Consider the following 24,537-nt stretch of genomic DNA (forward strand, 5'->3'; position numbering starts at 1 on the left):
AGCAATAATGGGTGTTTGCTTGACCTTAAAAATATATTTAACCTAATCTTTGTTACAATCATGATTGATGAGAGTGTATTATAAGTCTACAAAGAAAAGCACCAATAGCTAAATGCTATATCATCTCAAATTGGAATTAGCAATTCATTGTTTGACAATACATAACATGCCCGAAATTATTTTTAATTGCCCTTGTAAATAAGTAGCTAGGTTACCATCTTCATTTTTGCTGATTTGATTTTCTCACTGCCCCATTAACCAGTTTTTTTTTATATATATTTTAAATTCTACCAAAATTTGCTGACATTCCAGTCATGATTGTTGCTTTTTCAGCTTTCAAAGAGAAAAAAAAAAATATCCCAAAATACAATTAAAAAGAGACAACACCCGCTCTCAAAAAGTTGATATATATAGAAAGTGAATCAATCAGATCAAAGGGCGGTTCTCGCCCCATTAATATTTAAAACCATAATTATAACTTTAATTTATGCTTTGATTCCATTCATGATCTACTTTTTTCAGAACATTGGAACACTTATTTCTTATTATATTACATCGGCAATCGACATATACTATTGTTATTTGAGCTCTAAAAATTAAAAAAAAATGAAGCAAATTGACGCGCTCCCAAATATTTAAGAGGGGAAAAGAAATCTTTAGGATTAATTTAGCTCCACCCAGTTATTATTGATAATCATCAACGCACCCCCAACTGTTATTTTATTTTGTTAATTTACAATTTAGAGGAAAAATGTCTTTACATTGGTGATCAATTCTGGTCAACTGTTTAAATTAACAAACAGAAAATGGCGGTCGGACTTGTGTTGATGCTTATAATAATATTATGATTGCGTTAATGATTGTCAATAATAATGGGTGTGGAATGAAATTAGCCTTCTCATTCATTCAGAACATATCCTTATACAATTTGAATAACAACTACGAAAAAAAAAAAAAAAAAACGTAGATGGTTTGATGGTGTGATGGTGTAGTGTTTTCTAACGGTTAAGAGAGTGCGGGTTCAAAATCAAACGGTGGCCCGAAAATCATGGTTTTGATTCAAACACTTCCTGGCGTACTCGACAACTCAGCCTCGTCCGGTCAGTTTGTCTTCACCCGGCCTCATGCAATGCATGCATAAATTATAGTTGATTCTCATAATCTAACACGTTAGGGTTTCTTAATTAACATTAAATATTTTAAGCATAAGCAGCCAAAAGAAAAACATTATTAATTAATTAGTCACCACATTTTGCACCCATCGCTTATTTAAAAAAAAAAAAAACAATCGGGAGTAGCTCGACCCTAGGCAACTTAGGTAGTTCCTTAGGATCCTGCTATATAGGAAAGCCTTACATTTATGTTAAACTATTAGTTTTTATTTAAAAAAATATGAATTCTAAAGTTATTACTATTAAATTAATTTGTTATTACTTTTTAACTATATTTTCCTACATAAACTATCTCAAATTCCTAAACAAAAGTCTATTTAATGTAATACTTAATAGTTTTAATTCTTATACAACCGTTAAAATTAATACATTCAATAAAAAAAAATCTCTATTTTGAGTATTATTACTCTGTAATTATCTTTTCCTAAATAAACTATCAAATTCTTTAAGTAAAATTATGTTTAATGTAATACTTAATATTTTTAATTCCTACACAAGACAACCAAACTCTATTTTATTGTTACGATTAAGGATTTTTATGTTATAATTAAAAAAATTATATATTCCTTTTAAACCTCCATAAAAGCCCCAAAATTTCTTCTCCAACAAACGAGATATGATATGCTCTTGTTGCTTAAGAAAAAAAAAATGCTTCCTCTACCTTATGTTCAAGGGGAAAAAAATCTAACAGTTTTCTCTATTTTCCATGGTTATTGGTCACTGCTCAGCTATTACTTTTTTATGTGCTAGTTTTACCTATTTCAATAGAAAAAAAAAACTGTATATAAAAAAGAAGAAATAGAAGAATAGAAAAGTTAGTTTGATCTAAAAAAGTAGTAAGAAAGTTGTGATTTAAGAGAAGAAACAGTAAGTGGAAATATTACAATTGAACTAAAAGATTATATGAAACAATTAGTGAAAATTCTATTATCTAGTTTGAAACACATATTAGCAATATTAGAATAGAAAATTTTATTAATAATTTTACATCTTAGAAAATTAGAATAATTGATTTTAAATTGGTAAATTTTATAATATAACTAATGTATAATTTTTGCCTTAAATTTTAAAAACATCTGCTACCAATTTAAGTTCATCACCCCGATTTTATTATTCAACTTAAGTCAGTTACTTTTAATGGTTTGCACTAAACAGTGTTACACCGAATTCGAATCTCTTTAATTCTCCAACAATAAATCATTTACTCTTCACTCACATACAAGAAGTGGTTTAAAATTCTTCATATGTAAAATCGACTTGTTACAGATTTAGATATTTAAACCACACCATTACCAAATTAATTTAAGAGATTTTAATAATTTTTTCATTGTAAATGTATCAGTATATTTGTATCACTTTTTTTTTTTTTGAAAACAAACAAAACAAAAGGAAACCACAATTAATTTTGACCTAAATTTTTGAATTTTAATTGGCATATTAAATGATATGAAGGAGGCCTCGTGTTGATGATATAGCATTCATTAATTGGTTGATGACATTATATAATAATTTCTTAAAAATTAGATCAGTATTTACATATATTCTTCAGCTCTTTTTAAAACATCAATTTCTTTTAGCTTAATCACTAACTAATACAATAACATGTCTCTCGTATAAACTGAATTACACATTGCATTTTTTTTTTTTTTTTTAGATTTAGAGTTGAAAAACTTTAAATCTACTAGAAAAATACATTTTGATGGATAATAGCAGCAAAAGAAATCAAAACCATTGTAAATCAGTGTTTGGACAGAGTAGAAGCCATGGATCTACAACTATGGAAGAACTACTTCCACCCATGGAATAAAAGGAGATCTACCTTTACACAAGAAGTGAAAGGAAATAAAAAGACAAAATAGAAAGAGAAGATCTTAAGGTGCAGTGCCATCAGAAGAAGAACTTGGAGAGCTCCCTTACGACGGGGATGAAAAGGAGATAGTCAGGCTTTTTTTGTAGAGAAAAATAGAAATATTATGTAACGAATTTTTGGGAAAAGGTAACCTTTTTTTTAATATATATATATATATATATATAGTAGTTTTCTGATAAGAGATTTTAAAGTACAGGAATGTCCGGGAAAGTTTTAAAACCACACGGCTTTGAAGGCTTACAGTTTTAAACCTTTAAAACCATGCGGTTTAAAAGATTTCCCGTACTTTCCCGCACTTTAAAATTCCTGACTGGAACATTTCTCTCTCTCTCTCTCTCTCTCTCTCTCTCTCTATATATATATATATATATATATATATATATATATATATTTACCTTGTTCCTTGGGTTTCATTTATTGAAACAAAATCCAAGAATAAATTTGTGAAAGTATCTTTTTGGACAAAAATAAAAAAGTTTTGAAAATATTCATAAAAAAAATGTCAAGAAAAACCAGCGGTTCCCAAAAGATTGGGTAATAACAAAGTGATAAAGGATTTTACTGATACAAATAGAGAAATTATATAATTCTTCATGAAAATGTAAATAAGTAGGGATCCCGATGTTATTATCCCAAAAATAATCAAGGGGTAAATTTTTGAAAATCCATTAAAAAGGGAAAGGGCCTCGTGTTAGTTACTCAACCCGTCAACCGTCCGTAAATACCTGATATTTCCACTAAAACCGTATAACCGTATAACATATCGATTAATTATACATTACACACCCCACGACCGTATATTTTCCCTCTGTGTGTCTGCATGTCTTTTTCTGCGCGAGAGTGACCTGTAGAATTGGATTTGAAAGCCGCTGGTATAAAACAGAGCCTTCAAGCTACTACTCTATTTATTATTCTATAGCCATTTTAACCAAAAACAGAAAAAATTTTAAAATCCGAATTTTGAATCCGAAGAAGATCGGTTCGGATCCGCCGATTTGTGAAATCTTGTTTCATTTTTTCATCCTGTAGATCTTTTAAACAAATTTGCCTCATTATTGTTATTTTTCATTGTTATTGTTGTTTTAGCAGAGATAATGGAGCTTTGATTGCTGCTGCGCGGTTTTCGAGGTAAAGCTTTGAAACTCTCGTTTGGTTGCTGTGAGAGTTGAGGGAAAAATATGACACAGAACGGAGTCGTTTTGGGTCTTTTGTTAGGAATTGGGTGGCATGTTTGTTCCGGTTTGAGTAGATCAATGTGAAACGACTGAGTTTGTGTTCGTTTTGATTGATATTGAGATCTTTTCATTCTCTGATTATTTCTTTGTTTTGATATTCAATTTGTGTTTCAACTTGTTCCTTTTGTTTATACATCGCTCTGATTTGGTTCTATTTGTTTTAGTTTTTAAAATTTAACTTGCTGCGACTGATTTATTATAAGAAAATTCTTTTTTTTTTCCCTTCAAAAAAAGGTTATGAATGCTGCGTTTATTACTTGGAAATTATAGAGACTGCAAATGAAAAAGGAAAAAAAAATGGTGGCTTGTTTATTAATGGTGTTCGGGGATTAGGTTTTTATTTAAAATGGCCAATTGTTTCAGTGATTAAACATTTGCCATCTCCCATTTCTTTTCTTTTTTATTATTAAATTTAACTGAGAAAATGTGTTCTGCAAATCAGTTTGATTCTCATATATGTTCTTTGAGATTATATGTTCTTACATAGCTGTGGAGATAGACAAATTAGATAAATGTTTTCTGCGTTAATGTTACACTATCTTGTTTGCTCGAATTTTTAATGAGTTTTGTTTTTGCCTAGGATACGTAACTATCATTGCGTCTGAATTTTCTTCTTGTTTGCAGTGTGTGATGGATTCTGATGATCTTAAAGTGGCTGAGGGAGATGAGGTGGCCCTTCAAAATGGTGCCCATAAACAACTTGTTGCCTCTGGAGAAGATGGGGTTATTGCAGATGATGTGAACCAGACAATTACTGAGACTGCAAGGCCAAATGGAGATTCAGAAACTGTTGATAAGTTGGATGAGAGTGGAACCACCGGGGAGGTCATGGAGGGAGAAAGTGATAATGTGGAAAGCAATGGCTTGGTTGTGGCTAAGGTATAAGCTTTTCAAGCTTTTTAATTTCTTTGAATCTAAACTTTTGTTTTATCTGTGATCTTGTTGTTGTGTGCCCCTCACAGACTGGGAAAGGCAAGGCTGCTGATACTTCAAAGCAATCCATACCACTAAAGGGTCATGGCAAGAGCAAGAGCGAGAAGCCCTTAAACCCCAAAAACGTTTCATCAACTGGCGTGAAGAAAAGCAAAGATGGTAAAAATGATGACGGAACATCGACTATTTCAAATGGTTCCGTTGGTTTGAATTCACATTCCAAACAATCTTTTAAAAGCATGACTTTCAATGAGAGACAGGCCCAGTTCTCTAAGGTGAAGTTTGATTCAACCTTTTTGCACTGCTTTTGCATGGAATATGATGACTTTAGGATACTACAGCTCATTTTTTCAGGTTTTGATTGCATCTGTGTTTCCTGATCATTGTTTGTGTTTCTGTGTTTGATACAGCAATCTGGAAAGTCTGATACACCATCATCTGAAGGCCTTGCGTATGTACTTCATGCACTGTTTTTCTATTTTCATTTAATTGCACTTTCTATTTCTTCACCATGCCGCTGTATGTCTGTATACAATTCTTACAACTGCAATACATTTCATTGAATTTGCAAGGGTACTGATATAAAAATCTTTATTGTTGCCCTTTGAATTTGATTACTGATTTCTTTGTTTGTTTTTTTTTGCCTTAAAATAAGGGGTGTTGATGACATCATTTTCCTCCAGCTATTTGTGAACTTTTATTTTGTGGATTCAGGGAGAAGACTAAATCAAAACCTTTGAAGAAAGGACCCCCTGAAAAAGCTGGAAAGGATTTAGAGTATCCTTTTCTGTTTTGAATAATTTCTTGTTCTCTTCCTTATGGGGTCGAAAAGGGGTGTTATTTTGGTTTTATTAAGTTCATTTTGTCCTTTGTTTCTGTTTGTTAATTGACACTTGTATGTTTTTCCTTAAGTTTTTAATAGTTACAAATCAGACGATGCCAAGCCTCGCAGGGTCGGTGCACTTCCAAATTATGGCTTCAGTTTTCGGTGTGATGAACGTGCTGAGAAAAGAAGAGAGGTTAGTTTTGTACTTGCACCTTGTGGAGCTTATACATTGTCCACTCCTCCATTTGTAATCAATGTCATTGTTTACTTCAATGTGTGCAGTTTTACTCTAAACTTGAAGAAAAGATTCATGCCAAGGAGGTAGAAAAAAGTACCTTGCAAGCCAAATCTAAGGTGGTATTTTATATCAGTGATCTTCTGTAATTTGTACTTGTTGAAATCTCTCTTTGCTATAAAGTGGGTGAGAGGGGAGACCATGGATTAAATCCTGCTTGGTTAAGGGACTACCTTCTCCCATATCATTGATAATGACAAGTATCTGCATGCTCTTGTAGGAAACTCAAGAAGCAGAGATTAAAATGCTCAGGAAGAGTTTAAACTTTAAAGCGACTCCAATGCCGACCTTCTATCAAGAGCCTCCACCTCCTAAGGTGGAACTAAAGAAAGTAAGTTGATTTTTCTGTCACAATTTCCATCAAATCAAAAATTATTTTCTTCCCTGCAAATTGGCTCATATGTCAAAGACTTTCCACCCTCAGGTACTTTGATATCTTCAAGTTGAGATCTCTTCACATGCTGATGAACTCTGTGTGCTTCAACTATCTCTAATTGTTTTCAACCTCATAAATGAAGTTTACTTAGGTTCATTCATTTGGTTTAATTTTCAATTTGTAGTTACATTTTTATGGGTCCTTGATTGTTTGTATCTAGTAATTACAGTGCAAATGAGTTAATTGTTATTGCTTTTTCCTTCCAGTTATCCTTTTGACTTTTTTAGTCTGCAAGGCAGCATTGATCTGTTACTGAACTGGTAATGTGGTAGTGTATCCAATAAGATTACACAACCGTGATGCTTTTTCTTAATCTATATTATTTTGGTGTAGATTCCCACAACAAGAGCCAAATCTCCTAAGCTTGGTAGAAGGAAGAGCTCTACTCCTGCAGACTCTGTAGAAGACAGTACCAGCTGTCGACCAGGTAGGCTGAGTCTGGACGCAAAAGGTCCTCCGAGTAACTCTGCCAGAGGAATTTCTCCTGTTCACCCAAAGAAACCACAGCGGAAGTCCCTTCCTAAACTGCCTTCTGAAAAGGCTACCATATTGAATTCCATGAAGGAGGAAAATACCACTTCATCAAAAGCACCTAATGAGGAAAATACCACCTCATCGAATGCAACAAAGGAAGTTGCATCTCCTACAGAAGAGCAGGAGCAGATTCCTACAGCTGAGCCAGAAGAAACCCAGTTTCATAAGGATGAGGGACTGGTGGCTGAAGAGCAAGCTCAGCCTATCCTTGTACAAGAACCCATAGCGTTGGAGAATTAAGTTAAGAAGCAGTTGGAAGTTTGGAATTGGATGCATATACAAAGCTGTCGGCTTCTTTCTTCGTAAATAAGAAAGGTTTGAGACAGAAATTATTTGATGATGAAGGCGTGAAAGATTCTGCATACTGGGTTGTGATCAAGTCTTTGTCCATAGTCAGCAGCATTGGTTGTTTGTTTGCTTGCTTGCTTTCCCAGCTTGCTGGTATTATCACTAGGATTCCGCATTCATATTTGGAGCCCTGTATGTTATAATTTGGCAAGTTATCGTAATTTATGTTGCTTAAGCATGCTGTAGTTACTGGCTTCTTTTTAGAATATTTTCAAAAATTTTGGGTTAAGTCCGGATGATCGAAAAGTATTGTCTGCTTAAAGGCGTTTCTGTTTGAACAAGTGTAATTGTCAATTAAGGCTGATTTTTGTGTTGTGGACTTTGTTTCGAGTCACTTTGCATATTCGATTTCCAAGGATTTTAGATGTCATTGACGTTCGATTACCGTCGAAGATACAAACTCTTATTGAAACTCTCTATCCATGCATACGACATAGATAATAGATGTCTAGATGAGATTGGAAGTCAAGGATATCTACAACAGCTAAATGAAGAATGAGAGCTGAATTATTCGTTGGGGGGACCATATGAAAAGAAAAGCCAAGAGAATAGTGTAAAAGACATCACCAAGACAAACAAGAAAAACAAGACAAGCATATAGTACGACCAGGGCGTAGATTATTCTATTTTTTTCCTGTGACTAAAGTTTCCCAGGTTCCACTCGCTAGATATTTTCCTTTACTTAGCCATCGTCAAAGTTACTACTTATCAAACTATTCACAACGAAATCAGAGCCGCAATCAGAAAAGTGAGCTTCATTCAATAAGCTGCTGTCAGTGGAGGCAAAATATTGGGCTGTGATGCGCATGTTTCTTGATCATCACCATCATCATCATCTTCTTCTTCTCCAGCATCCCAAAGAAATCGAGCATACGAGGCAAGAACGTGGCTGTAAACACAAGATAAGTAGATAACAAATCCATTTTGAGGGGGAAAAAAATAAAACAAAAATGAACTAAATGATCCAAATATTACCAGTCATCAGGAGCAGAGTGAACTGCTCGATCAAAATAACTCTTGGCACGTGGAGCATCCTTATGATTAATCCAAATCAAATCCCCGTACATGGACAGCACATTCCCATCACCCGGCTTTGCCAAAATTGCTCTCCCACAATACTCTTCAGCTTTCACAAAATCTCCTCGTATCTGAACTCAAAGACCAAAATCAAAATATAAATTCAACAAAAATAAGGGCGTTGATTGAAATTTAGTTCATTGTGTATGTAAATATATGTTAGGCCCCACGAGTTTTTATAGTTTTTGTAATATGGTCTGCAAAAGTCTGTAGTTTGCAAGTTCCAATACCTCTTTCAAGAACTTGGCATAATTGGCAAGAACGAGAGCATCTTCAGGATAGGCTTTGATCATTTCCTGATAATATACATCCATGCTCTCGCTTTCTTTACCAGAATCTCCATCACCGCCACCGCCGAGAAATCCGCCATTTCCGCGGGCGCCACCGCCACAGCCATGATCCAACAGCAACCCACCAGACAAACGCGGTGTCGTTTCGTTATAAGTAGAAAATTCTCCTTGTCCATCTTCTCCTCCTCCTCCTTCTTCTTCTTCTACAAGCAAATCACGTGGAATCAACGGATTGTTGAATAAAGTTTTGGTCTTTGTTATGTGAAGCTGCTGAAGATCGCCATCTGATAACGTTCGTGGGATTCTCTTGATGGATGATGATGAAAATGACATGGATATGGATCTGGGTGTATGGATCCGCATGCCCAGATCGGGTTCCGGCGATGACCGGAAGCTGCATGATCTCAAGATAGGTGAAGAAGCGCTTCTTAAAAGCATTTTTCCTTTTATTTTATCTGCTTTAGTCTGGAAAGATCAAAAAGCGCTTTCAGTGATTGAGAGAGAAATATAGAAACTGCATGTTGAGCTGAATTGCTGATGCTGTAAGGAAGGCTTTTTCAGGCTTGATGTATTTGGATGGATATAAAGTTAAAAGGGCAGATGTGAGGTCAGCCGTTTGATTGAAATCGTGCGGTGGACTCCAAGGGTACAGTCCTTGCACGTGATTGATTTATTATTGTAACGCGACTTTGTGTGGGGCCCCTTTTTGTAAACTCTGGCATGAGTTGACTTTTATTTTAATTGGACCATCCAGCAACTAAAATGAAATCACCTTGATATTTCTTAACCCATGGGACTGAGGGTGCATTTCACATATTATTTTTCTTTTGCGACTCAAAAGTATATTTAAAAATTAATTTTGGTAATTGTTAATTTTTTAAGAAGTTATTTTTAGTAAAACCATCTTACCTGACAGTAGATTTTAAAAAGTAATAAAATAATTTTTTAAAATTTAATTTTGAGAATTAATTTTATACTTAAATAAGTTCATTTATGTATCTTTGTATGTATTATAAAATTCAAAATTAAAGAGGAAACAAAATCATTAATCTTAAAGAAATTATTATTATTAGCAATTATATTGAGCAAAAAATTAAAAAATAAAATAAAATATTTATTTTAGTTATCAGTAATTATATTACACAATAAAAAAGTTATTATATATATATATATATATTTATTTATACATGTATAAATAAATTTTATTTAACATTATGTGAAATTCAATCATTTATATTTTTGTAGTAGTTTAACAGTAAGATCTACTAAATACATATGACAGTTTTTAAAACTTATAGCACTTTTAAAAAAAATTTATCAAATAATAATTGATTCTCTTCACAACTAATTATTTATACAGTATAATTAACAACTATTTTAAAAGTAACAACATTACCAAATTGGCCCCAAACTGTTTTAACATTTATTTGTTCCTATTTATGTATTTGTGTTTTGTATTTGATTTCTTTTGAACTACTATATAAGTAATTTCATTGTTTCAAAAATAATTTCACAACTCACTTTTTTTTTATAGAAATAATTTTAAAAATAAATATTTTAAAAATAAATATTTTAAAAATTAATAATATAAAATATTTATTTTAATCATAATTATTATATTACACATCAAAAAATATTTTATATACACATTTATAAATATGTAAATAATAGATTTAGACCCAGTTCATTTAACCAAACCAATCATGAAAATGACATGTCCAAACATTTTTAAGATGCAAACCATTGATTGTTTGTATAAAGGGCTATGCCGACCGCACTGTAAGTGTAGGGCATCGTCCCATAGATTGAACATGACTAGAGACTTATCTGATCTTGAATGTACCATAAAAATTTATACTGTTAATTGTTCGTATATTAAGAAAAATGCGAATGTCTGTACATAAAAATCTCTAATTATGTCGGTCCATACAAATTTATGAAAAAGTTGGAACTATCACGTTGTTGCTTCTAATAATCATTTTAAAGAGTTGTGTTGATTGTTTGCATTTTAAGGAAATACAAGCATGTACGTGCACATGACAATTATGACCATCTAGATTTATGACCACCTCGCTTCTGATAGTTATCCTTAGGCTTCACGTAAATCGTGATGCATCCACGAAATTCAAAGATCAGAGTTTATATAAATGAGGAAAAAATAACGTGATTCTTGAGTCAAAATGAAAAGATTTTCTTAAATTTAGTAAACGCTTACCCAAGCTCGACCAATTTCTTTGTTTTTGCAGTAATACATCTGTTCAAATCACTGCGTCGTTTATTTTATCAATTGATTCACGCAGTTATATAACATATAAATGGGCAATCAATTTTAATCACGTAACATAATTTTAAAAACCACTAAGATTTAACCCAATGACTAGAGCCACTCACTTACGAGTGTGAGAAAAATAGTTCGAGCCCCCCACAAATATTCTGTAGGGGTTTGAGGAATGCAAGAGTTTGACGTCTCTCGAAGATTTGATGTAAACTGATCCCAATAAATGTATGATTGTAAATATCATGATGAATAATAGTGTCTAAAAAAGACATAATTTTAAAAAACTTATTTAAGATTGTTAAAGTTATGACTGTACGGGATAGCATGCGTAACAATGAGCTCACTCTCGTCTACTGTAAAAAGTCCACAGAATTTTAGGATAAAACAAACAAATGTTTAAACATATTACGCAATCAAAATCAGACCCAAAACAGCCACCCGGCCGTTCTCTTCATCTTTTTAGGAAATTCGCAAGTCGCACCTCAGCGAGAGTGAAGCCAGCCTCATTGCGGCGTTCACTGCTCGATGCGGCTGCTTATACAAAACACTATTTGTGTCTTTATCGTTTTATTATTTTGGTCAAAAATTGTGATCAAAAGTCCAAAATGCCGTTATCTTTTCTTTTCCTTCCGCGTCTTTTTATCCTTTTTGGTGAAAGAATTAGCACTAATGAGTAATGATCGATGGCTACAAAAGCGCGCAGGAAAAAAAAAAAAAAGGGGTTCAATGAATTACAGCTAGCAAGTAGCAACAAAATTATGTTTTAAAAAATAGAGTCCAGCTTGCATGAACTGATTGGTGGAATAGTTGCTGTATGTGCACGATGTTAATTAATTGACAATTTGCGAACCCACTTCGAAGCTTTTGTTTGTTCATTCAGAAGGGTTTCCGGATCAACTAAAGCATATGATAATAATATCTAGTAAGATTCCCTTATCGACTCTCAAATAACCAGCAGCACTTTAATCGTTTTAGGCACTCAAAACAGTCCGCCAAATGGTAAAAACTCTCTCTCCTATTATGGTCTTCGGAGGCAATGAGTTATTGAGTATCCATGGGGAACTCGGTGATCTTACCTCACATATACTGGGCCTGGTAGTGGGCCATGTGGCTGATGCCTTGGAATCCTCTCATGGGGTGACTCCTCAAAAACCCCCTCTCAGAAATGTGAGTAGGAAAATATCTATATTAAACAATAAATATTAGTAAAAATAGATATGTTTCTCTAAAACAAACGTAATGGTAGAGATCTTTACTGTTGCCGTAAATTTTCGAGTTATACTTAGTAAATTTACAAGCTGTACAATAAGTACTGTACGAATTCTGATACCTAGAAGATCCCAAGTCGTATAATATCAGTAGATTGTAAGAATTTCCAAACATTACACCTGATTTGTTGATCCGAAAGTTTTCAAATTTTGGTGCACCATCCCATACTTCATCATATATTTCTATGCTGCTGCCTCCACATGCTTGATGTTACATCACTTTATTAGACAAAGAAGTCAATAATCAGCGAGCCAGGATAAGGCCCTGTTGGCCAATTTGGCATTAAGTTGAAGTTGCATTTCTTTATTTGTGCCTAATCAAGCCAAATAATATGTGCTTACAGTAGTGATACATCAGATGAAAAAAACCTCTTTGGATGCCAATACACATGCACACATACATAATCAAGCCAGAGCGGAGATACAAAAACATACTGCAGCTCTAAATAAGACAGCAAGAGCTAGCCTAACCATACATACAATAATATATGATCATCATTCATGGTGAATTACATGTATACACTAATGGCTTCAAGGCTGGTAAAGCTTGTTACCACATTTACATTTCCATGACTGAAGATAATATCCATCACCTTCACCTAGACCTTCTTCATCACGATCATGACGTGATGATGATGTCCATTGTTCATGATGATGACGATGCTGAATAACCAGAGTAGCCGTGCATGGCTTGCAACTCAAGCACTTGTTCACACACCCTGGAGGCCTTGAACCTACCAACTTCTCTCTTCCCGTCACTCCGTAGACTGCTAAAACAATACAGTACATATTATTAGTTTAGTTGAATAACAAGATCACATATGGCGACAGCTATCGGTTATTTGCATACCAGGTTTAGAAGTGAGAGATGTGAGCAAAGATACTAGAATCACAGCAACTTTAACCACAGCCATCAATGAAACAATGAAATTTTGAGGACTTGTAAGAGGATAAAGCGAAATAAACATTTGGGATGTTATGTATATAGAATTGTTTGCAAGAGCGAGCCGATGGGTTGTTGCTAGCGAAAGAGAAGAGACATGTCTCTGCTGACATTCTGGTCAGTAATTAAATACATTACAAGCACGATAGCTACTTTTTAAAAATTAAACGCCACCCTAAAAAATGTAAGTCAATGATATATCAAAGCAATGTTTTTAATAATACTGAATTTGGTACACTGGGATTTTCATTTTGATAATAATACTTAACTGTCTTAAGTTACAGGAGTTATTGTTCATTATGAAAAGAAAAGCAATGGCAATTCAGTTTTGGTCACAGTAAATTGAATTGCTTTTGCCAAGTAAACTGTAAGTTATTTTTGTCTGTACCGAAAAAACTAAAAAGGAAGATAAAAACAGAGGAGTTACCAGGGAGACGCGAGGATTTTAACCTGGATGAAAAACTTGTCTGGTAGTGGAAAAGAAGCAGAGCAGCTGTCTGGTACAGGGTATGATGCCATGCACCAGTCAGTCTGAGCAAAAGGATCAGCCTTAGCAGGCACACTTGTAGTAGTGTTTGGAGTCTTGCACGTGACACCCCCCAATCAAATTCCTTTGTCTCATTTGTCTTGGCTCAATTTTGTATAAATTTATACTATTGTCTAAGGAGAAATGATACGGAACCTCAACCGTACAGAAGACGTGATTGTGTAATAGTATCTCATAGGTCATGATGAAGTTATAAATTAATTAGACAATTTCATTTGAAACTGTTAATGTGGAAAAAGTCTTTTGTCGACAGTGAAAGCCCACTCAAAGAGTTTGGCCATCAGTGAAAAAAATTACAAAATAGCTTGACCAGCTCGTCAGCAGAAGCTTGGGACCCCAATCATAAGTACATGATGCTTACTGCTATGTGAATTTTCTATTTGCATAGCCATCTCCTGGGGAGCTACAGTGTTTATCATTGTTCTTACTTCAACCAAGCCAAGCACCAAACGCAGGCCCATGTGATCGTATCTGACAAACCGAAAAAAAGAGGATTCGTTTACCAAGAATTTGAAACGGAATGAGTATATTTTGCTTTTAATTTCACGAGGATCGGAGACCTGAGAGATTCTCGAGTCTCCACGATGGCCTTGGAGATGATGCTTACGATTAAAAAATTGCTTTCCGGAAATGAATTGATGAAATCCCAAGTCTGTAATTGCCAAAGTAGGTCGACAAACAAGATACGTTTCAACTTTATTGGATGCTTCCTCCAAGAGCCGTAGATTTTCGATCATTTAGTCAACAACTAACAATAGCCCGCCATGTTTTACTTTCAACGCAACGACCTCTTTTCTTTTGAAACTTTGATCATTGATTTGATTTAAAGAAGTAACAATGTATCTGAACAAAAACTATAAAAGTTTTCACATTATCATTTTATAAATACATTAAGCGGACAAGAATAATCTTTATTTATTATAAAAAGCATTACAAGATAATAATATTACATCACAAAGGGCGAACCGATTTCATTACACAATAAAGTCATTGCAAAGAGTACAGTCCATGAATAAATGAAGCCTGCAAAACCAGGGCCTGGTGAATAAAAAACAACCCTCGGGTTGTCAAGGCAGACCATATAACTTGCTGCCAAGGCCAAGACCCCGTCGACACAAGGCATCAAAAATTCTGAACCGTTAAAAGCAACGACAACAAAGTGACTCTCATGACTTTTTAATCCACCCTTTGAGAAAAACATAGACCCAACATGTGGCATCAAAAACGTGGAACACTTGGTAAACAGACTCGAAATTTGCAAAGACAAAAGCTTAGTCTCACCATAGACTATAGCTAAAACACTAGGTACGGACACCCAGTAGCACAAAACCATTAACAGCGGAGGGAATACCCTAGAAACATAACCCAGTAGCTGTATTCTCAGGAAAATATGGCCTTAAAGTGACACCCGTAATTGGGCATCAAAAAGCTGTAACAGATTTTCTTTCATTCGGAAACCTGCAAAAAAGGTAGAGGCCATATTCACCCTGGAAAAAGAAACCGAGCACTTGAAGACTGAAGACCCATAGCAGATGGACCCAAAAACTAAACAAACTGCTGCTGCTACTCACAGATGCTGACTAGAAAATTCTGAGACTTCCTGATATGTTCATCCCCATCCTTTGTATCAGTGCTACATATTATCGAATGGGGTTTTGTCGAATGCTTTGCAGCTTATGAGAGGACATCACACCTCCATAACTGCTCCACAAGCATGTCAACAGAGTTGGTGCTGATTGCATTGCAGTGCTGGAGGTTCAAACCCAGAAGGGTCTGACCCAACTTTCTTAGGGCACCCAAGCTCTTGTCTGAAACCATTGAGCAACCTGACAGCGAAAGAATCTGCAGATTGAGATAGTTTCCATGAGCTAGGGATGCAATACCAAAATCAGTGACAGCACACTTAGAGACATCGAGATCACACAGCAAAGGGCAGTTGTCTGCAATTGCCATCAAGCTTGCATCACTGATCTTCCTACAACCATCGAGATTCAACATTTCTAGAGTCCAACCATGCAATTCAGCCATCGTTGAAACAACTTTGTCAGTCAAATTCACACAACCACTGAGATTAACCTTTGCAAGACCAGCCTCACAACTCTCAAGCACTGGTAAAAACCCAGCATCTGTTACACCCTGAAGCCCACTCAAATCAACATTCTGCAACTGAGGGCACAATTTCCCCAACACAGCCAGGCTTGCGTCACCAAATCCAGGACAGTTACGGATGGACAATGATCGCAAGGATTTGCAGGGAGACACTGAACGGACACCCAGATTTTGATCCTTAATCCCCAAGCAGCTCACCAATGATAAAGCCTTCAACTTTTCACCACAGTTTAAAAGGGAACCAAAAAACCCAAGTTGGGTGATCCTGTGGCACTCTTCCAACTGAAGGCTTTCAAGTGAGAAAGCAGCTTTAGCAAAAGAGATCAGTCCATTGTCAGATAAAAAGGCACATTTTCGGAGGCAGAACTGCTTCAAATTTGGGCACCCCTTGCCCACAGCTTCAAGGCCCAAATCCGTTACTCCCATGCATGATGTAATTGTCAAGGACTTCAATTTTTGCAACCCATGACCACTGCCCATAACCCAGAAGCCTCTCTCACTCACATGTGGAAGGCCAGTAAGGAAGAGATCAGTAACTGCCATGCCATAGTGTCCAATAACAGCAAGAGAAACATCAGTAATGTTCAACCTTTGCAGCTTCACTTTCTCCAGAGAATAAGTGGCTGAAGACAACAAACTAGCAATCCCTTGATCCCCAACAAGGCGGCAATCCTTGATTGAAATGGACTTCAGATTGGGGCAGAATCTCCCAACAGCCTGCAGACCTTCATTTCCGATGCTTGAGCAAGACTCTATTGTCAGATCAATCAATTTAGGGCAGTTCTTTGCAATTGTGATCAAAGCTCGGTCAGTAATAGCAGGACACTGGCAAAGGTCAAGCTTCTCTAGCTGATGACATCCATTAGCAATCTCACAAAGGCCTTCATCCCCTACAGAAGATGTATTCCAGAGGGAAAGAACCCTTAAAGATGGGCAGCCACGGGCAATAGCCCTAAGGCCAGCGCTTGTCACCCCACGAGTAGAATTGTTTCCATGGATGGAAAGCTTGCCCAGTCCTCCACGGCTGGCAGTACCAACAGCAATGGCAGCAAGTCTAATATCCGTTGCCTTCTTTCCTTCCAAGCTCCTGGAAAGGTATCCGTCACGCTCAACATCCGGATCTTCAGCATCAGAAACTAATTCAACCTTCTTTTCAGACTCAGGCTTCAAAGATCGGATTTCGTCCCTGTGGATATTGCTTAAAAGAGAAAGCCAGCGCTTGGAAACAGAAGCACAGGCACTCCTCTCCTCGCCTCCATCCAATCGTCTGAAGATCTCAAAGAGACATTCGTCTGGCAGGACTTCAATTGAGACCTGCTTCTGCTCAAATCTCTCTTCACTGTAAACAAATGGAGCACTGATGCGAGACCTCTTGCGAGCACGAAAATATACATCCACATTAGGACCAAGGGGCAATAAGAGACCTGACTCCTTGGGGTTTGGGTATATTGGGCCCCCAGGGCAAAAATCATCAGAACCTGCAAACCATAAACCAATATCTTCGATGAATATGACAAATTCAGCCAACTCTCAAACAACTCAACACAAAGTAGCATCTTAAATGAAAAAATAAAAAAAATTTCAACCTGGATCACCATCAACCATTAAAGATACTTATCCATAAAACTGATCTATTATCCATGATTTAGAATCAAGTTTTTTTTCCTCCATTAAATCACATAAGATCTTAATTATTTATCTTGAGGCAAAGTTAGCTGCTTATATGTTAAGACTTTTCACCTTAAAGTTCTAAACTAGAGAAGCAGATGCCTAATACAATCATAAGGCAGATCAAACTATTCCCTAATTGTTTCATAGACCATAGCAAAATTCCATCATACCAATAACGTATTTCCCTTTCATGCATATATCTACCTACCTATCAACCTATCTATCTTCGTAGCACCCTAGCATCAACTCAAAAATTGAGTCAAATTTAGCAAGACCCATAAAAAATCGAATTTAATTTAATCCAGCCCATCTAGTTAATTAATCCAAGCAATAAATTATAATCAGTCATAAGATCGTAACAAAATTACCAAAAAAAAAAAATTCAAACTTTACGGATCCGATCCCTAAAAATCACAAATTCAGCAAAATAAAACAAAATGAAGCAAGAGATCGAAAGCTTACCAGATAAAGCGAAGAGCTTTGACATGAATAGAGCTCAAAAAACCCCGGGAAGTTAAATCTGAAGAGATCCTGACCCAAAAACCCTCCAAAGAGAGCAAAAAAGAGAGCACAGACGAAGATAGGAGCTAACACGACGTCGTTCAGATCGGCAAGACACGAATGCATGAGAAAGATTTCAGCTTTGAGGTAAGTGGAAACCCTATCACATAGGGCAAAAAGAGAGACAGAGGTAAAGAAGAGAGAGAAAGCGAGGCTCAAAAGAAATGACGATGGAATGCTGATAGTGATGAAAAAAGAAGGGGGGTTTTAATTTTTTATTTGGGTGGACTCTAGTTTCGGTACGCGACAATACACACAAGAGAAACCCACATGCAATGTATTTGCTCGCATTAGTGGGGTTTCCTTGTTATATTCTCCCTCCCACCAAATGTATACCAGAAACCGGATGCCGGTTTTGGTTTTCCTTTCGTGTTTTGAGTTCGTAACCGGGGGTGTTTGGATGCTGGGTTAGAATTGGAGTTGTTTGTTTTCTAGGGCAACAATCCGTATGTTTGGCTACTCAAATATCTGTAACCCGGAATAATTAGAAAAGGTTAATTTACCGAGATTAAATTTTTTTTTTTAAAAAAAAAGAGCTTGGATTATATAATTTTTTGAGCAAGTTTTTAGCAATTCTTGTAGACCCAATAAACTTCCGATTTTTTTTTTTTAATTTCTGTTTTGTTACAGATAAGTAGTGGTGAATTTTTTTTTAAAAATTCAAATTCTTATTAATAAAACGAAACTTACAATTCTTTAGAAAATAATGGGATTTTTTTTGTCATTGTCAAAGGGGAAACAAATGTTTATCACAAGGATTAAACCGGAGCATGACTCTAGTAGTCGCCAAATTCTAGAGAGATAGAAATGGGAGGTGTACGTGTAAGTACAATGACCATTACACACACACACTTAATACTAGAGATTTGTGAGATGATAAGACCTTAGATTCTAGATCAAGCAATCACTTATCTTATTTTTTGGCAAATCTGGAATGAGTCGTTATAAATAATAAGTTTTGGTCACAAATGAAGAAGATTGAGATTTGTAGTTTAAAAAAGAAGATAGTGATATTTAGATATTCAAATTAAAGGTATAAAATTTGCATGGAAAAATGAGAATGGTTCTATTATAAATTTTATCCACGACCATCTAATTAGTTAGTTTATATTATCTCCTCAATAGTTACTCTAGATAGTTATAATTTATAATTTGAATTGTTGATATCTGAATTATATCAAAAATAATTTTTAATTAATAATTCTTGTAACACGGTCATTTCTCATATTATCTTTCTGTCGCTTTTTTAAGTCTAAATTTGGTATTATTATTCTGACAATTAAAGTCTAATTTGTTGTTAATCATGTTGAAAGTATTGAAATTAATTTTGATTTGACATGGAATTATTACGAAGCTTGTAACCAACAATTGCGATATTATGTCTCAAGAAAATTCATTGAACCTAATTAATCAATAGACATTTAGTTACTGATTGTAACATCAATTACTTTATTTCGGTGGTTCTAATAATTAACCAAAATTGATAATGGGATTGGGTCCGCAGGCAGTGCGGTAAGTAATAGACCTCACCTACCACAAGATGAATTTGCCGGAGCTGCCACCAACATTTGTTACATTGCCATCAGCACAAATTCAAAGCATTCACAGTTAGTGGAGGGCATGTCAAGGCAGTGCCCTTCAGAATTAGGGATGGTAATTGTACCCGTAAACCCATAAATTCGTCCAAATTCACCCGCCAAAATCCGTCCGTTACAGGTAATTTTACCCGTTACAGGCGGGTTTAGTATTATAAATTAAAACCCGCACATGGATGTGGGTGGGTTTGGTATTAACCTTATACCCAGTGGATACCCGCATGGATATCCACTAAACCCGCAATATTTTTTCCAAATATTTTTAATTTAATTTTAATATAAAAATGTATAAAGAAAATAATGTCATTAATCAAATTACCAAATAGCCAAAGACTCAAAATTGTATATGTGTGTATGTGACCCATCTCCTATTCTAAAGTCATAACCTAAAGAAAATTAAAGGCATTTCCCTTCGAATTAGTATTTAAAAATATTAATCTTAATTATTATTATAGGCATTGTGTTGGATGTGTGCTTATGGTTGTGAATGAAATGAATATCTTCTCTTGGAGCTTGTTTTAAATGATAATATGAAATGTAATTATTATTTTTAGATACTAGTTTGTGTTTTTTAAATGGATTTGTATAATTTATACTTAAATTTGAGAATTTGTGTTGAATTGATGTGGAAATTTTAATTTTTTATTTACATTGTTTAAATATAAAATTGAGTATGTTATATGAAATTTGAGGTTATTATTATAAATTTATATATTAAACATTTGTGATTTTAAATACGGAAACCCACAAAAAATCCGCCGGATACCATTGCGGGTTTGGTAATTGTTAAAACCCGCTGCGGGTGGGTTTTTTTAAAAAAATTAAAACCCGCTGCGGGTTGCGGGTGGATTTGGTAATTCAAATTTTGTGCGGATTTAAATTTAGTAATGACAAACCCGCTGCGGGCGGTGCCCATTGACATCCCTATTCAAAATACAGGTCTTATAGCCCTAAAAGAACGAACAGATGTGGCCATGTGGGGCATTCCACTCTCCGTACGTCTAGCCATTTTCTCACTTACATTGATACCTTAATTATGCACACTTGTTTATTCGTTGATTTATCTTTGAACAAACAAAAATTAAGTTTCAACCAATATAATATTTGATTCTTTAAGGTCAATTACAGAGTAAAAATTAAGTTTGTTTTCCCTATTAATAATTTTTTTTTCCTAGACTTAATTGGTAATAGTCAAATGTATTCCAACTCATGCGGTTCGTAGGTTGCACCTTGCACGTGAAACAGATCCAATTAAGCTATTCATATGATTTAATTATAAGCTAATTGCAATGTATTAAATTATATAATTAGAAACTCAACAAACCCAACTTGAGATTTATAAAGAGCCTCCACTGATAATCCAGTTGTTTATGAGCACATCAATGCCCCAGGACATAGATCCCCACGTAATTTGGTTTAAAATATCACAATTTGCAACCATCATTACGCAAAGTGCAGCAACCCAAATGGGCCGGTTCCATTAGATTACGCTAATTAATTAAAAATATAACCCTAATAATTTTCTTAACCAAAACTCAAAAAGTAATATCCTTCTTTATCTAAAAGATTAATATGACATTTATATAGTTATGATCTACATATGTAGTTTGTATTTAAACTGTTGTGATATTTGATATATAACACAATAACGAGTTGTTGTATCAACACATTAACGACAAAATGATTAATTTGTGACTCATAAGGCTTTATTTAACCACCCATTAGTTTGGTAATAAACCACTTTTATTTCCATACTTGGAGGGACGGACGAGTTCAAGATCTTCGTGTGTATGCGAGAGATCACATGTGGGTAATACCATAATTAACAAAGTTCTCTAGACGTTACCTCAGTTTACATTGAAACCGTACTTCTAAAAATATGTACTTTCCTTCTCAAAAAAAAAAAATGTACTTTCAGGTTAGGTACTTGAGTCCACTAATATTTAGATGAGTTTTTGTTTGATCAATTACGACCTTTCATTTTTATTTTCTTTCCCTTTTTCTCATTATTTTTCCTCCAAAGTCTCATGAGGTCCCTACAAGATTAATTCCAAGAAAATGAACACGAAAGGTGACACCGTGCGGTGAGGTGGACGTGAAAGCATTATCATCGAAGCCAATTCATCTGATGAGTAGCTGGCCAGCGAAACCGCCCATGTTCTCAGAATTGTTTTAAAAATACCAACTTGCAAGAGCCAAAGAGAATTGCATGTGTGAGTGCTACAGAGCCAATCTGGCTCGTACGTCGATCCAAAATGTAAAGTGCATTTTAAAAATATTTCTTAGTATAACAAAGAAAACATGGGCATCCCATCTTCATCTTCGCTGAGAAGAAAAGAAGAATTAGTATGGATTCTTCTTCACAGGTTCATTGGATTGGATTGAACTAGGGTTTTATTAAATTGTTCCACTTTTTTGACCAAAAGTTGCGTTTCCCCAAAAGCAATATGCACTTAGATTATTTTCGTTAATTTATAATTAAATACATAACATGTGCACTCATAGATACCATGTCGTTTTGCCTTTTCCTTGAAGCATCCATTTCCCATGATATCCATGAGGGTAATATAAAATTTATTAGATACATTTCGGATGTGCTTTTGTATCTGCTCCATTTGACTATTCTCTTTCTCATCAACTAATTAGATTCTGCTGCTAGGCATATTTTTTGTTTTCTGGAAATTGATTATAAGTTAAATGTCTTTATCTTTAGCCCAACCAATCCTCCATCAATGAATATTGATTAGTTAACTTATTAAAACCAACTTGGATGAAGAATTTGTATAGTTGTTTTAATGAAGAAAGTGCCAAAGCAAATGGCCTCATCATGGAGCGGCCCTCAAATTATATTTAATTAAACCAAAACAAAGCGTTAGCATATGGTGTGTTAGGGATACTTTTTTTTTTAATTTTATTAACTCACATAATAATAAACTTTAAGTTAAGGACTTGAGCTCTAAGAAAACCATTCCTTCCCGCTAGAGTTGGATGTTAACTTTATATTAAGAATAATTTTGATGTAGTGTAGTTTAAATGTCGAATTTCAAAATATCTGCAAACATGTAAACGTATCGTAAATAAAGATTAGATTAATCGGATAATGTTGCGCAACAATCTTTATCATATACATGGTTTTTCTTAATAGGTTATAAATTAATAGCGGATTTCTAAATTTTCATAGGGGCCTCCCCGAATTCCTTCTAAAGCTTGTTGAATAATTTTTACGAATTCCGTAATTTCACCGGTTCAGACTAAATAACGAGCTAGGGAATCCCCTTCTTCAACAATTCTTTCTTAATCTTGTCAATTATATTAGTTGACGGATCTTTTTGGAAGGTGTAGGGGATCGATATATTACTTGATTTATGCAGATTGCTGATTTGTGATCTTCCATAAAAATAATAACAAACTCATGAACTAACATCATTCATTACGTTAATTCTTTGATAGGTTATTAATTAAGATATTAATCGAACGATTTTGTGGTCCCACATCAATATTTGGTACGATTGCATCAATACTAGTTAGTTTCGTTTGCATATGCGCCTTGGCTTATCGTAAAGAGTGACATTTTCTGATTAATGTCATTAGGGTTTTGTGACATGTTTTTTTTTTTGTTGATTTTTTGTTGTGTTTTTGAGCCAGAATCCATATCTACTTTCTATTTCTTTCTTTTTTTTTCTTTCTTCGTACATTAAAAACGGACTGTATCATGTGCAGAAAATATTTTTTTTCCTCTATTTATGTTAATACGGTTGAACAACAAATTAGTTAGATCTTTATCCCGATATAAAAGTTTTTACTGACTTGTTGGTCGATTCTTTACGCAGCGTAAAGATGAAGTAAGTCATGTTGGTTAAACATTTTCTACCATCTTAGAGATATCGGTTAGTCCTTCATGTCAATATAAAAGTTTATGTTATATCGGTTGGATCTTTATATTTAAGTAAAAATCAGTCTACTTTTTCACAATGCTATAATTGTATAATTTAATCTCTATAAAATGTTATTTTGAAATCATATATAAAAATTGAGAAAATTTGAAATTAGTATTTTTTTTGTTATATACTGTTTATCAGTTGAATTATTATCATATGTTTATTTCCTATCTCATAATTGATTAAGGGGTACACCCCTCTAGTATTTGTGATTCATCTTGATTCAATGTTGACAGAGAATTCGTCTAAATTATTTAGTGGACAATCTTGGCATATTGTTTACAGTAAAATTATTATCACCTAACATAATGTGTACTTGATACCACATTTAATAGAAGATTATTTCCTCCTGGCACAATGAGTGTTTGATATCATATTTACCAGAATAGGGATCATGAGGAGTAGAAATACTCCTTATAAATTAATTGTAACTAAAAATGAATATTAAGCTTATTGTTGAGTGTGATGCTTAGAAGGGCTTATTCTAAACTTTTTTCTAAATTTGTATTTTAGCAAGTATAGAACAGCTACATGCATGGAATAATTGTAAGTTGTTTTACATGTTGTTTATGTTGTGTTTAGTGCAATATTGAGTGACGATAGGGTGGGGT

At 34.5% G+C, this 24,537-nt stretch overlaps 4 protein-coding genes across 6 annotated transcripts; 1 reads left to right on the plus strand and 3 right to left on the minus strand.

The window, feature by feature from the left end:
* Positions 1-3,800: 3,800 nt before the first annotated feature.
* LOC102622286 (protein WVD2-like 5) lies at positions 3,801-7,971 on the plus strand. 3 transcript variants are annotated; one of them, XM_025100687.2, is made up of 10 exons: positions 3,801-3,914; positions 4,132-4,170; positions 4,902-5,156; positions 5,240-5,485; positions 5,621-5,661; positions 5,925-5,987; positions 6,133-6,229; positions 6,319-6,390; positions 6,552-6,662; positions 7,101-7,971. In XM_025100687.2, exons 3-10 carry the CDS (start codon positions 4,908-4,910, stop codon positions 7,539-7,541), a joined length of 1,320 nt encoding a protein of 439 aa, XP_024956455.1. In that variant the 5' UTR covers positions 3,801-3,914; positions 4,132-4,170; positions 4,902-4,907; the 3' UTR covers positions 7,542-7,971. The 3 variants fall into 3 exon arrangements, with proteins under 3 accessions (XP_024956455.1, XP_052291741.1, XP_024956456.1); XM_052435781.1 differs by lacking the exon at positions 3,801-3,914 and adding an exon at positions 6,974-7,027 and having other exon boundaries at positions 3,932-4,170; positions 7,101-7,249; XM_025100688.2 differs by lacking the exons at positions 3,801-3,914; positions 7,101-7,971 and adding an exon at positions 6,756-6,966 and having other exon boundaries at positions 3,932-4,170.
* Positions 7,972-8,138: 167 nt separating this feature from the next.
* Positions 8,139-9,578, minus strand: LOC102622775 (hypothetical protein). The gene is made up of 3 exons (XM_006483304.4): positions 8,957-9,578; positions 8,625-8,797; positions 8,139-8,538 (listed from the first exon to the last, which is right to left on the minus strand). The coding sequence occupies exons 1-3, from the start codon at positions 9,452-9,454 to the stop codon at positions 8,409-8,411; spliced, it is 801 nt and encodes a 266-aa protein (XP_006483367.1). The 5' UTR covers positions 9,455-9,578; the 3' UTR covers positions 8,139-8,408.
* Positions 9,579-12,845: 3,267 nt separating this feature from the next.
* On the minus strand, positions 12,846-13,914 carry LOC102621798 (EPIDERMAL PATTERNING FACTOR-like protein 8). Its single transcript, XM_006483301.4, has 2 exons — positions 13,413-13,914; positions 12,846-13,329 (listed from the first exon to the last, which is right to left on the minus strand). Exons 1-2 carry the CDS (start codon positions 13,528-13,530, stop codon positions 13,094-13,096), a joined length of 354 nt encoding a protein of 117 aa, XP_006483364.2. The 5' UTR covers positions 13,531-13,914; the 3' UTR covers positions 12,846-13,093.
* Positions 13,915-14,942: 1,028 nt separating this feature from the next.
* On the minus strand, positions 14,943-18,589 carry LOC102621500 (EIN3-binding F-box protein 1). The gene is made up of 2 exons (XM_006483300.4): positions 18,295-18,589; positions 14,943-17,639 (listed from the first exon to the last, which is right to left on the minus strand). Exons 1-2 carry the CDS (start codon positions 18,317-18,319, stop codon positions 15,727-15,729), a joined length of 1,938 nt encoding a protein of 645 aa, XP_006483363.1. The 5' UTR covers positions 18,320-18,589; the 3' UTR covers positions 14,943-15,726.
* Between the last annotated feature and the right edge of the window lie 5,948 nt (positions 18,590-24,537).

Source organism: Citrus sinensis, chromosome 1, assembly GCF_022201045.2.
Source record: "Citrus sinensis cultivar Valencia sweet orange chromosome 1, DVS_A1.0, whole genome shotgun sequence".
Lineage (NCBI taxonomy): Eukaryota > Viridiplantae > Streptophyta > Magnoliopsida > Sapindales > Rutaceae > Citrus > Citrus sinensis.